At 44.0% G+C, this 14726-nt stretch overlaps 1 protein-coding gene across 5 annotated transcripts in view; it reads left to right on the forward strand.

The window, feature by feature from the left end:
• DLGAP1 (DLG associated protein 1) overlaps nucleotides 1–14726 on the forward strand; it is a 324376-nt gene that overhangs the window by 294274 nt on the left and 15376 nt on the right. For all 5 annotated transcript variants that reach the window (XM_047828475.1, XM_047828474.1, XM_047828476.1 and 2 more), the window contains one exon: nucleotides 4382–4803. In XM_047828475.1, the coding sequence (XP_047684431.1) occupies nucleotides 4382–4803 (422 nt within the window). The remainder of the gene's footprint in view (nucleotides 1–4381; nucleotides 4804–14726) is intronic.

Consider the following 14726-nt stretch of genomic DNA (forward strand, 5'->3'; position numbering starts at 1 on the left):
AATCCGCGACAGGGTTGTATTCCGCCTAGGTTCCTCCACGAGCTGTTCTAACTGGGAAGCTGATCTGATGAGAGAGAATCTCTTTTTTAGCAGGTTTTAATTCTTGATCTCAATCTCCTCTCACCCCCACACCTTTCTTTTGATCTATCTTTTATATAAGGAGACGTCTTGGGTTTTTACATCAGTTAAAGGGTGCCATTTCACAAAATACCCAGATGGTTGCACTTTTGAAGAGTAGCATTTTCAGATCCCACATCTATTCAGCCTTGACAGCAGGCTTAGTGAAGAATGTCTAAAGCCTCCCACAAAGAAAGAACAAACAGCACAGAACTAGTGTTTCTCCCTTTGAAACTAGAGTTAGCCCTGGAAAGCAACCATTATGTGAATGAGAGGGATGAAGAAGATAACCAGAGGCTAGAGGATTCGGTAACAGAATGACTGAGTTCGTCTCCTCCAGATAAGTTTATGGCTTGGGTCTCACACAGTTGAACACCTTGCAAGTCCTGAAGACACTGACTGTGCTTAGGTTTTGTTTTGGTTTGTTTGTTTGTTTGTTTGTTTGTTTTGCTCGTGACTTAACTTTATTTAAATGCAGTCCCATCATGTACCATCTTTGTATTGATTTCTATGTGCAGAAAAGTCACTGTGAGGGGATGGGCAGCAGAAAATCCTCCTATTACACGTATAAATGTGTTTCAGAGAAAGTGCACAAAGTAACAGCACAGTGAATGTGACCAAGTGACTTTCCCCTTGCTGTCCCAAACAGACAGGGTATTGTGTCCCATACTGGTTGATCCAGTCTTTGGTTTCATGGTTTCCTGCTCCTTAGGTCAGAATATTGGCCGGTCCTTTACAGAAGTTGTCATGATTACACATTGTGCCTTCAGGGCATGAAGTACTAAGAAGCTTTACGACTGGCATTGTAGGTTTGGAAATGGCAAGCCCCTGGGGTCAGCTTATGGGTTTATACCACCTCTCAGCAACCGATCTCTTTTTTTTTTTTTTTTTAACGTTTATTTATTTATTTTTGAAAGGGATAGACAGAGAGCAAGCAGGGGAGGGGCAGAGAGAGAAAAGAGAGAATCCCAAGCAGGTTCCACGCTGTCAGTGCAGAGCCCAACTAGGGCTCAGACCCACAAACTGCAAGATCCTGACCTGAGTGGAAAGAGTGTTGGACGTTCAAACCAGTGAGCCACTGTGTTTTTAAAAATACAGAAATTCACCCAACGACTCCTTTTGTGTTCCTATCAAAATTCGAAAACAGCCATAACAACTTCATTGTGCTCTTCACTCAGAAGGAACTTTGCACTTGAAAGACATGAAACGTTTTGCAGAGCAGAACATTCTTTGAAAGCTCTGGGTGGAAGAAAGCACTTGCTTAAGGAACTTAATTGAGAGAAACAGGGCAGCCGGGACAGGGCTGCCTGAGTTCAAAGGCACCGCTTTTAATCCCAAACCTTTTTAATTTTCCTTAACTTTTATTTCTTTCTGGGTGACTAAACTGCAAACTTCTACTCATCTACTGCCAAGTAATTTTTCTTAAGAAGGTGGATACTTTACAGGATTCAGAGCCAGGAGCCCTCTATCAGGAATGCTGGTGGTATGGTTTTGTGTAGGTAAAAACAGAGGCACAGGAGAGGTCACTCCGTTTTGTGTGTGGAACAGACTCTGTCTCTGGCAAGTTTGCTGCGATTGAGAAAAAAATAAGGCACTTCTTTAAGTCTGGAAAATGCAGTGCCTCTGGCAATACATGATCTTGGAGAGTGAAGCCCAGTGTTCTCATAGTTGAGATTTGGTGTTAGTAGAACAGCCAGACTGCAAGTTGACTTGCAATGTCAACTGTTGCAAGGAGAGGCATCCAATTCACACACCTGCGTCTGCAAAGAAAGCTGAGCTTCAGGAGATGACATTTAACATTCAGGGGGATGAATAAGAAGAATGCAGAAAAGGCCGACTGCAGCCAAGACGTAAGTGGCTATTGGAAGAATCACGTGAGCAAAACTGTTCTTCCTTTCGCTCCAGTACAAGACATCTGTACCATGGCTTTTAGACTTTCACACTATGTGATTCTTTTTTTGGCCCATTTGAGAGTTAAGGATCTTATAAAATGACCAGCTAAAATACCTTCAACAGAAGTAATTTCTTGAAAACAGCAAATAATGAGATGGGCCAGCTTTTTTTTTGACTGGTCTACCTTCATAAAATGAGTGGCCAGAATCACACCATATTTGATTACGCTGATCATCCTAACAACTAACACAGATCAATAGTGCAGCCACCTTTTTTTCTAAAGCTTTATTTTCTAGGGGAAAACAATGGATTTGTTGTGATGCAAAACAGTACGGTAGATCCTCAAAAAATTAAAAATAGAATTACTGTATGATACAGTAATTTCTCTTCTGGGTTTATACGCAAAACAATGGAAAACTCAGTCTCAAAGAGATATTTGTACACTCAAGTCCAAAGAAGCATTATTCAAAATAGCCAAAAGGTGGAAGCAACCCGTGTCCATCTACAAATGAATGGATAAACAAAATGTGGTATATACAGAAAACGGAGTATCATTCAGCCTTAAAAAGGAAGGAAATTCTGACATATGTTATAGCATGGAAGAAGCTTAAAGACATTTTGCTACATGAGGGGCGCCTGTGGCTCAGTCAGTTTAGCATCCAAATGTTGGTTTAGGCTCAGGTCATGATCTCACAGTTTGTGATTTCGAGCCCCACCTCAGGCTCTATGCTGACAGCTGCCTGGAATTCTCTCTCTCCCCCTCTCTCCCTCCCTTCCCCCTCTCTCTCTCTATCAAAACTAAACTGTAAAAAAAGGCATCATGCTAGGTGAAACAATCCAGTCCTAAAAGGACAAATACAGTATGGGTCCACTTATATGAGAGAGCTAGAGAAGTCAAATTCCATAGAGACAGAAAGTAGAATGGTGGTTGACATAGGCTGGGAGGAAGGGGCCGAGGGGAGCTGTTTAATGGGTACAGTTTCAACTGAGAAAGCTGAAAACATTCTGGAGACGCATGATGGTAATGGTTGCACAACAACGTGAATGTACTTAATGCCACTGAACCACACACTTAAAAATGGTTTAAGTAGTAAATTTTATGTTATGTATATTTTTTCACAATAAAAAATAAATAAAAATATTAGATCAAGAGGTCACCTTAACAAAAGAGTCCTGGGGCACCTGAGTGGCTCAATTGGTTAAGCATCTGACTTCCGCTCAGGTCATGATCTCACAGTTTCTGAGTTCGAGCTCACATTAGGCTCTTTGCTGTCAGTGGCTGAACCCTCTTGGATCCTCTGTCTCCCTCTCTCTGCCCCTCCCCTGCTCTCTCTCTCTCAAAAATAAACAAACAATTAAAAAAAAAAAGTACAGAGTAGGCAACAGGCACATGACGCTGCCTTCAGCAGACTTACTTATATTCTCTGCCATTGTTGCCTGCCTGCTCTAAGAGCTAATGAAGTTTTTTGTAAGTGTTTTAAATTACTTCAGGCCCACACCTCCCCTTGCCCCTTGTCTGAGAAAGAATTCACTGGTCCTCTGTTCTTCTCCACCCCTCCCACCTTCCATACGCCCTCACCTTCATTGTCAGGGTCAACTAGAGATGTCAGAGCCATCTGGTTGAAAACCACCGATTACATGAATATCCTTATAAAATGCTCAGACTGAATCTGCGAACAGGTTGTCTTGTATCCTCTTGGTACAAGGACTGTGGGAAGGGAAATTAAAGGTGCAGAGGAGAATGGTACCAGAGAACTCTAGAACTGTGAGCTGATTTTGCCCCAAAGGCTTTGTGTCAAATGGTAATAATGACCTTTCGATCAAGAGACAGGTGAATGAGTCCTCACCAGGGGAAGGAGTTTTAATTTTAAGAGGAACCTAATGACATTTTGGTTTGCTTTCAGAAAGTCTTACTTCGTAAACGCTGTCCCTAGAAAAAAAATGTGGTTATGCAGGATTCACAATAGGCTTGGACCAGGTTGGGTTGCTTTTGTTTCCTGGATTTTTAAGCAAATTATGCAGAATTCTTTCCTTACCCCTCAGCAACCTGAATATCAGAATTCGAGCCATCCCAGCTTTGTGGAGGAAGTTGGACTCTGGACATTTTGCTGGCTTTCACAGCTACACACATTGCTTCTAACATTTCTCTAGAGATGCTTTAATATTGTATTGAACAAAAATGAGAGAGCCATGATACGTATATAAGAGCTATCGCAACCGATATGCTTGTGTCAAGGGCCTACCCCCCCCCCGCCCCCCGCCAGACTGAGAGGGTAGGACCCCCTGCTGCCATACCCATGAAGAAAAGTAGAAATGCTCTCGCTTCGAGAAATAGCCTTGAACTCAATCTTCCTTTCTCCATTCCTCCAAGCTTCCGCAGGTTCACTCGATCCAACAGCGTGACGACAGCCGTACAGGCCGACCTGGACTTCCACGATAATCTGGAAAACTCTCTGGAGTCTATAGAGGACAATTCGTGCCCCGGCCCAATGGCCAGACAGTTCTCCCGGGACGCGAGCACCTCCACCGTCAGCATCCAGGGCTCAGGAAACCACTACCACGCCTGCGCAGCCGACGACGACTTCGATGCGGATTTTGACCCTTCGATTCTGCCTCCCCCGGATCCCTGGATTGACTCGATCACCGAAGACCCCCTGGAGGCCGTCCAAAGGTCGGTGTGCCACCGGGACGGCCACTGGTTTCTGAAGCTTCTCCAAGCAGAGCGGGACCGCATGGAAGGGTGGTGCCAGCAGATGGAGCGAGAAGAGCGGGAAAACAACCTGCCGGAAGACAGTAAGTAACGCCCGCTGCGCACTCCTCACTTCCGGCGCTCGCGCGCGGGCTGAGCGGCGTCTTTAGGCTTGGCGCTCCCTTCCCTGCCGGTTCCGGTGTCCGGCCCTGCAGCTCCGCACCCTGCCGCCGGACTGGGTGGGACCGCTGGGCCATTCCGGCTGAGCGTCCAGATGCCCCGCGCTGCACGATAAAAAGAAACCGGCTGGGCGGGTGTAACACCTTCGCCAGCTCCAGCCCCATGCCCTCTAGCTCTAGATCTCTTCTCTGAAAAGTACCAAGCTCAACGGGGGGGGGGGGCAGCTCGAGTTCCTACAACCGCTCCTCTTTCCCAAGAGGATCCTGAAATGGGTGCTGATTCTTAAGGGATTGACAGTAATTCTGACGAGTGGCCAGGGTCACCGGTGCAGGTGCACTGGGCATTTATAATCTCACAGTTTTATTACTTTCCGTAACGTAGGATATGAAAACAAGGCCGATAATGCATAGGCCAGTAGGGACCAGGCTTATTCAGATTCATAAGCCCGTTTAGCATGCACTTTCATGGGTTTTAGGAAGGCAAACCCTCAGCCACTAAGTTAACACAAATTTCAACGTAACGGGTTAAAGTAAATGATGGATAAATAAATGATGGGGGCCGTGCACACTGTTATTCTCAAACTTGGCTTTTTAACACAATAATTCCTATTAACAAATGACAACAAGGGGCGCCTGACTGGCTGAGTCCGTAGAGCATGGACTGTTGATCTCAGTGTCTTGAGTCCAAGCCCCTCATTGGGCATAGAGCTTACGTTAAACACACACACACACACACACACACACACACACACACACAATTGACAAAATGACCAGGTTACCTCAATTCTAAGGCATGTTTTCCACATTTTTAACAATTCTGAAATTAGGATATAGTTTATAATCAGCGTGTATTTCAGTGTTGTGTGTTTATTTTCCTCTGAAAAACAATTATCAAATGAATGGTGGATCCTCCAACTGATGATATTTTTGAATCAAAGAAATTTAGGCATTTAGGGGTAAGCATTTAAGCCTATCTTCATTTTTGCGTGGGAACTACCTAGAAGAGTATTGTTATGATGTGACTTTTTAGACCTATTTTTTAAATCATTTCACTTTTTCTCATAAAAAATATAAAACATGCACAAAAGTAGAGAGTTTAGTACAATGTACCTATCACCCAACACCACTGGCCAGCCTCATTTTCTTATCTTCCCCCATTAGTCATTTTTGCTGGATTATCTTAAAGAAAGTCCAAAGCATTGTGGCACATTACTATGTACCCGCTGATAAGGATTTTTTTTACATAATCATCATACATTATCATCCCTAATAAACATATCAATAATTTCTTTATAATTAGACCTTGAGCCTATGTCTAATTGTGGTAAATAGACTTACTAAATGAACCAAACTAATTGTGTCACGAGGCAGTGAGTTTTCCATCAAGGAAGTATTTTTTATGAAAACTGAGTCTGGAAAAGAATAATTAGCAGACTGTGGGATTTCCTCCCTGTGTCTTGCTCTCAGCTCTTCTCTGCATTCATTCCTCTTGCCTGAACCCTATCAACTGGCTGACTAGCTTATTTGTTGCCTTGATGAGCAGATTAGAAAACCCGTAAGTAGGTTTCTGAAACGTTCCTCATGTTGTAAGTGCAAACAACTTAGCAGTGGAAGAGTAATCTCCTTGACAGTTGCCCCTAACCATTGATGTCACTCCAGGCTCACCTGAATATTGATCCACAAGCAGAATTAGCTTTTTGCCCTGGTGACAGGAGGAGACGGCACCACCCAGCAGCAATGGATGGGGTGGGTTTCAGTAAGGAAGTCTTAGCAGTAACATCTTCCTCCCTTCTTTTCCCTTGGTGGCTATACCCAGAGTTGATTAGATTTTCCTAGGAAAAATGCTGGTGTCTAAGGAGCAACAGCCTCTGATGTATTTATTGCTCAACAGAACAAGCTAATTTTCAGATTTCGGTGCATTCATCTCATTAGTTCAGGACTCATTCTAGCTTCCTGGTTGACTTCCTATAGGACCCAGGAAAGTCACTCATGTGTTTTCTTCCCATCTAAGACTGGATCTACTTCTCTCAACCCAGCTTTATAGTGATGCACAAGGACAGTCATGGTATAACGATTTAGGAAAATCTTCTTCAACACTAAAGGAGCCCTGACAACAAGTTACCACGTTTTGATACAAACACATGTATTTGAAAGGTGACAATCTTGTCAGAAAACCAGGTTCTCATTGTGTGTTCAGGATCAAAGAGAAGCATTTCGTATTTTGAAATGTGCACTCTTGGAAAAGTCCCAAAGTAATGAACATGAAGGAGCAACCCATTTATTCACTGTTACAGAATTTTACTTCACATGTTACTTAAAGCACTGATTTATAAATAGAATTTAGCAAATCCATTCCTTAGGAAGGTATTTTGCTATAATGAGATTTCTTCTAAAGAATAAAAACTGCTGTCTTTGTCCCTGAAGATCCCACCATTAATAAGCTATACTCCTTACGGACATTTTCTTCGCAGTAGAGGTACATTTTATCAAATCTCCACTTTATTTTGCAAGGTTGCTGCCTGGGGGGAGGTGTGAGGGTCATGGTTGCAGAACAGACAAAGATAACTAGGGGTGGGAGTATTTCTTGGTACTTTCTTTTAAAAGTACTCAGCTGGATAAATTAGTCTTAGATGGCAAGTATGCGGTGAAACCTGCTTCACTGGGGAGTGTGTCTTCCTTCCTCGTTTGAAACATATGTTAATATCAGAAACCCCTTCTCTAATTAAAAATAGTTACACTCAGCAGCAATAAATATAACAGAACAGTGGAGGTGATGGTCTGAGTTCTGTCTGCTCAGCGTCCACTGTCCCTTGGACCAAGGTCCCTAACAACCCCTGATCTCAAAAAAATCCTAAGATTTCTAGAATACAGTTTGAAAGCCAATGGTCTGTAGTGAGGAGTCCAAATTATTAGTTTTTTTAATATAACTTTATAACTTTAGGTCAAACAACTAACACAAAGTTTAGATGAAAATGCCTTTATGCATGCTTTTGTAAATGTACAAAACTGATTCAAATCCATAACATCTATTCATATAAGCCCATCTCGCCTACAAAATATGGCTCTCCCTTCAAGTCTCAGCTTGGGCCTCACCTTCTGGAAGTCTTTGCGGAATGCCTCCCCTCAGGCTGAGTTGGGTGTGTCTCCCTCGTGATTCCATAATAGCCTGTATATCTGTCTATCAGCTCTTTCCAACATTATTTTACAGCAGTCTATGTGTCTCTCTCCTCCACTGAAAAATGAGCTGAGGACAGAAATTATTCTTATCTCATTCATCTTTATAGACACTGCCCTTCTGGTGGTTCCTGGTACATAGGAGGGGATCAGTGAATATGTTTTTGGTCTGGGAAATATTTTGGAAATTCTGTGTTACAAAAGTATTTTACTTTGCAAAATGTTTGTTCTTCAGTAGTTACAGAATTTTCAATGAGTAATTATAAGTCGTTGTTGCCAAAAGTAGGAAGGGGGCGGGGGCATCCTTGGTGAGATAAAGAGCCCTGCCAATCAGAACAAGGGTTTGGCAGAGGGAGAGGAACACCTGGCATAGAAATGGTAGAACCCGGGGTGCCTGGATGGCTCAGTCAGTTGAGCGTCCGACTTCAACTCAGGTCACGATCTCACGGTCCGTGAGTTCAAGCCCTGCGTCGAGCTCTGGGCTGATGGCTCGGAGCCTGGAGCCTGCTTCCGATTCTGTGTCTCCCTCTCTCTCCGCCCCTCCCCCATTTATCCTCGATCTCTCTCTGTCTCAAAAATAAATAAACGTTAAAAAAAATTAAAAAAAAAAAAAAAGAAATGGTAGAACCCTTCTGTGTCGGTCAGCAGGATGATCTGGAGGAATCCTGTATGTCCTGTCCAGTTCTTGGGATGTGATTCCATTCGACAAGCACTTGCAAGCTTTATCTTTCAGGCCCAGGAGCTTCAATTCACCAGCATTCCAGAATTCTGAATAGTGCAGAGGTAACTCCACATGCCCAGGTCAAAGAGTCGCCAATTCCAAAGGAGGCAAATCCAAATCAGTGAGGGTCTGACCAGACAGCCATAGCCACCCTCCATGGGAAGAAGGGAGAACAGAAGCACATGAAAGAATATTCATCTTGTCCTTACAATACCCCGGGCAATGGGCTGGACACTGACAGGTGTTTTATTTGCCCTCAAAACAGCTCTCTGGCAGTATCTTGTCCAAGGTCACAGAACACAGAAGTGTCTGATGGAACAGATACAACATGAATAACATTTGACAAGATAATGATACTCTTGTGTGTCACTCAGTGCTGTCCTCTAAAGCTCTCCATACATATCTGTCCCTCGCTCCTTGGCAACCACAATTCTGTTCTGATAACTGGGACCAGAGCTGCGGAGAGCCTTTGTTTTACGCATTCTCTAATTTAACCTTTTCTTTTTTTATAAGAGGCTCGGTGAGGAAGAGAGGCCAAGCCTGTCTGGTAGGCACAGCCAATTTCTGAGTAACCAGCTTTAAAAAAAAATCTGTGTACATCCAGAAAAATAGCTTTGACAAATGAGTCAAGCCCAGATATATCTGTCTCTTGGCCAAGCCACCTTATGTGTTCTTTGGGTCCCGTACAAGGCGGTACATTCAGGGTACATGACGAAGGTGGCTCTCTGACAAATCCCTTCCAGGATACGTAGTCTTCAAAAGCATCATGGAAGTGTAAGTAGAATAGAGTGAGAGAAAGGAAGACTCGGACCATACTTGCTTAATTTATTTTCTGAGGCACTGGAATGATCCCAATTCTTAAATACTCAAAAATGTTTGGTGGATATACTTAATGCCTCTGAACTGTACACTTAAAAATGGTTCAGGGGCGCCTGGGTGGCTCAGTCAGTTGAGCATCTGACTCTCGATTTAGGTCATGATCTCATGGTCATGGCTCCGGGCCCTGCATGGGGCTTGGCGCTGGGCGTGGAGCCTGCTTGGGATTCTCTTTCTCCCTCTCTCTCTCTGCTCCTCCCTTGCTTGTGTATGGAAGGAAGGAAGGAAGGAAGGAAGGAAGGAAGGGAGGAAGGAAGGAAGGAGAGGAAGGGGAGGAGGAAAGAAGGAAGGAAGGAAGGAAGGAAGGAAGAAAGAAATAAAGAAAGAAAGAAAGAAAGAGGGAGGGAGAGAATGGTTGAAATGGTAGGTCTGATGTATATTTTATCACACACAAAAAATCCCACCCTCCCTTCCAAAAAAAGCCTACAGCAGCTGAAGGTACTAGAATAAGCTACCTATCATCACATTCACAGTCATCAGGCTCATAAGAATATAAGGTATTTTTGTTACATTTTGTTTAAATGTAAAATACATGGCGTTCCTGGGGGATAAAAAAGAAGTTGGAAACAGAACCTTCTCACTCAATGGGAACGTGAGGTATAGATGCAGGGTGGCGTAGTTGCAGTAATGTTTCTTGATTAGAGAGTTAAAAAAAGAAAGGAACCATCCGATTTTAAATACTTTTTCAGTTCTCAATTATTTTATGATGCCATTATCCTGAGTCTGACAGCTGCTTCCTAGGGACATTGTTTTTGGCATTCCAGGACTGGAAAGCACTTTCCTGGTTTACCTGAAGCGGTTAAACGCGCACGACCAAGGGCGGCATGAGAAAAGGCATTTGTGGTTGCCTGGTAGTGTCGTGTTATCTTTGAAAAGCATAACTATAAATTCTCTGGGTGTGTGGAGCTATTATGTTCCCTGATAAAATGAAAGCAGAGCGAGGACTTTCGTTCCTGTTTCCAATGTTCATCCCTAACAGCCCATTGTGGGGTTTGGGGCTTGGTAACAAAGTAATGAAAATCTGCAGTGAGTGAGGTTTCCTCCAAGCCCTGGCAGCTGACAGAATGCTTGTTCCCCCAGCTCTTGAAGTAAAATGATACAAGCTTTTCTCAGACAATGAAGCCCTTGTGTGGAACAGCTGTCTCGGGGAGATGGCTCAGTGCTATTTGACAGTGGCTTGTATGTTACATAGATACGTCTGGTATTATCTGACCGGGAATGAAATGGCCAGATGGAACCAAACGCTCCCAACTAGGAATGCAGTCTAGCAATGTGGGTTAAAAACAGAGGCTCGGGTTTCAGCGGCCCTACGATGAAATACTGGTTGATTGTACTTGGAAATCTATCTTTGCCTCCTGAATTGTGGACAACTTATATGTGGAATTTTCAGGCTTTATCTGAAATAAACTGATAAACCTAGAGCGTGTGCAGGAGGCAGATTAATTCCACTTTAATTTTGCCTGGTAACAGCATCCAAGTTAGTGAAACTTGGCCTTGGGTCCCCCAGAAGGCTTGTGAGCCTTGGCAGCAAATGCGGGGCTGGAAATGAAACCTGAAAAGGGGTTTGCCTGGTTTCAGGTTGAGTTACGGAAGCTGTGCACAGTCATCGCTATGACCGTCTATCAGTGCCATCACCAGGGTTACTCTGCCCAGGTGCCTGTGTTGTGTCCCGGCAGCCTGTGGGTGGCAAACAGAGAAGCTCTCTCTCTGATTTCTGCAACTCATCTGCCTCAAGCCTTATGTATTTCTAAGCAGGACGAGGTGGGTGTATTCTAGCTCCTTTCTATTTTATTCTCATCTTACTTTTGAAGTGACCTTCAAAAATTCCCCCCCTGCCCCAGGATCCCCCCACACACACCCATACACATATATGCATGTGCGAGCACATATGTGCACACACACACACACACACACACACACCCTGCATAGCCTCTTTTTTAAGGTCTGGCCACCCTGAAATTAGTGACCGCAGAGGAAGTGGCAGTAATGAAAAGGAAATCGTGTATAATGTGCCTTATGTTTAACCGTCTGGAATGCTCAGTTCAGTTTGCTCTGCACAGCAATGGGCACAAAGAAGAAGGTTTGGGTGCCAGAAGGACATTACAGAGCATCCTTTTGTGGGTGTGTTGCACTGGGAGTGGTCTCAGGGCTGAGGAGGGTGCTGAGGCATGGAGAGGTGGAGTGTGTGACCTGCAATGATCTTCTGTTCTCTAGGCCAGTGGGATTCCATCATTCCAGACTGCCTCTGTGCTGCAGAGAAGCAGGGATTCCAGAGAGGGACTGAGGCAAGATCTCTGATGGTTTTCTCTAACAACAACTATTCATGTGGGATATAATTGCAATGGACTTCAAACACAGCATTCAGTTCTTTTCTTCTGTGTTACCAAGAGAAACGTTTTATAATTTCATTCTATTCCGTTTTCAAAGGCTCAAGAACTATATTTTTCTATGGGATGTGTATACTGCTATTATTTCATGGCTGTTGTAAATCGAGATATGGGTTGAAGTATAACCATCGTTTACGAGTAAGACTCTTGGATTATGAACTGGGAGAAAAAAATAAAGTTAGCTGAGCTTTTGAAAACTTGCTCTTTACAAACAAAGCAATATTTTCTTCCATGTTTTAACCCTTTGGAAGCTTTTAGCTTATGAGACTATTTCTACTTGAGAATTCTCTATTCATTATTCCCTGAGTTTTGGCTCCTTTTAAAAAAAAAAAAAAAAAAAAAAGAAGCATTCTTGTAAAATGCCGAGCAAGCACTGTCAGCCAGGAATGAAACAGATCCATGTTTTCTATGGAGACCTTTTGTTGACAGCAGGTCTGGATCACAAATGTGTTTGAGAAGCAGCTGGGCAATTGGTTGGAGAAATTCTTTTCAGGGAGGACACATTTGTAAATAAGAATGTCTCTACATGAATAATCCCAACTTGAAATCACACAGATTTGGTGTGACAAAGCCACATAAATTTCAAGTAAGTGGGTGGATCCACTTTTTACAAATTCCTTTTCCCTCTTCATCCCTAAAATCTACAACGTTGGGGGTGGGGGAGAAGCCAGGTGAGTGAAAAGAAGTCAGAAGTTGAGGATAAGGAGGTTTAATTCATCCACAGACACATTCATCTTATTCCAGATGGCTTGGCTCTTCCAGCCTAAATCGGCCCAAATAGTGTTGTAAACAGAAACCCGAAAGGAATAATAGCCCAGCTAAGACTATATTAGCTAATTAATTAGTCAGGACTGTAACTTAAAAAGTGATGCCAGACATGGTCAAAACCTTAAAGAATCAGCATGTGTAAGGTCTGGAATGCTGCAGCTAATTTGTTTTTCTAGTTAACAAAGACTTTGTAGACGAGTCTATTAGTTTCAAAACTTATTCCTTGAACAGGACACCAAGAATTACATGGGCACAGTCCGTGCCATTTGAAGGGCTTGAGGTCTGGGGCGCCTGGGTGGCTCAGTCAGTTGAACATGCTGCTGTCAGATCCTCTGTCCCCCTCTATCTCTGCCCCTCCCCCACTTGTGCTCTCTCAAAAATAAATAAAACATTTAAAGAAAAAAAGGAAGGCTTGAGGTCTGGTTAGAGAGTCAGACATATAAATAGATCATGCTGGAAAGAATGTGGGAAGGGCAGAGACAGCTCTCTGCATGGGAATCTGAGGAGCAGTGGGGAGCGAGAGGGGAAAGGAGATAGGGCTTTCTGGAGGAGGTACACCTGAGCAGGGTGGGGGATGGGGGGGAAGGGCTAGCATAGGAGGCATCCTCAGCTTGGTGTTTAGCTTGAGCAAGGGCTTCGAGAAGAGAGACAGCTTTTGAATTTGGGCAACTGGTGACCCAGAGCACTGAAAGGGTGGGCAGAGGTAAGGCTGAACAGGTGGGCCATGCCTGCAAGCCCACTGAAGAAAGTTACCTGCTTACCCCATGGATGATAGGGAGCCATGGAAAAGCCCCTCTAGTTCCCCTAATGAAACCAGACCTCCAAGACTGGCATCCACACTGTGGATGGCCTTGTAGCCCTAATGATAATCAACTTGGGAATCCTGAGGGAAACATGGATTTGGGGAGACAAGAGGCATTGAGTGGATACTTAGATATGGGGGGCTGATATACACTGGAGTTATAAATTTAGGACACATAAACAAATTTCCAAAAAAGCTGAAACCATGAGAATGATGAGCCCATTCAAGGGGGATCAGGGAAGTGGGCTCAGGACTGAATTTTGTGTTCAGCATCTACAAGGTAAAGAGGGAGAGCCCTAAGGAACAAGGAATGCACCGTAAGAGCCAAAGACTGCATGTGGGAGCCTTTGGGCCAAATGAAGAGATACCCAGAAGAATAAGGAGTTAGGACTTCAACATTTGAATGTTGGGAGCACACAGTGCAGTCCAGGACAAGGAAGAAGAGGAATTTTATATTAGCTGGAGGGGATCGTGAGATTGGGGAGGAGTTTCCCCCCTTAGGGGGGGAGAGACTGGAGGACACTCACAGGCATCCCTGGTTGTGCTATAGCACAGAGAGGCATAGGTCACAGAGACAGGGACAGACTTATGGAGCACGTTCTCAGAGCAGCCAGAAGGGAATCAGGCAAATCAGATGGGAGGAGTGAATGTAGGAAAGTCTTTTTGGTGGGAGTGGCTAATAGTCATGGAGACGGGACGTTAGGAATGAATGTAAGTCATTTTCTCCTGGCACCTGGCATCTCTTTTGTTATCCAACTAGCCAGAAAGGTCTGCTGCCTGCCCATCATGTAGAACCCTCACCCTCTTTAGAGGTTTAGGGGACTAGACCAGTATTAGGAGAGGCAGAACGTGGAGAATATTCCTGCGTGATTCAGCTTTCTTCATCTCATAGGAGGCACAGTTATCGCTGAAGACAAGGAGGCAGGGTTGAGTTGCAAGTGAGCAAGAGTCAGAAAGGGAGAGTCAGAGAGGGAGGGAACGGAGATCATCTCAGAGGACTAAGGAACAGCAATGAAATCAGCTGAGTTTGCAAATTGTGGGTTCATAGTGGCACTGAGCCACAGGACTAAACACTGGAACACAAGATGGGAATATAGCTCTCCAGGCTAGCAGGACTTAC

The sequence above is a fragment of the Prionailurus viverrinus genome, chromosome D3 (genome assembly GCF_022837055.1).
Source record: "Prionailurus viverrinus isolate Anna chromosome D3, UM_Priviv_1.0, whole genome shotgun sequence".
NCBI classification, from domain to species: Eukaryota; Metazoa; Chordata; class Mammalia; order Carnivora; family Felidae; genus Prionailurus; species Prionailurus viverrinus.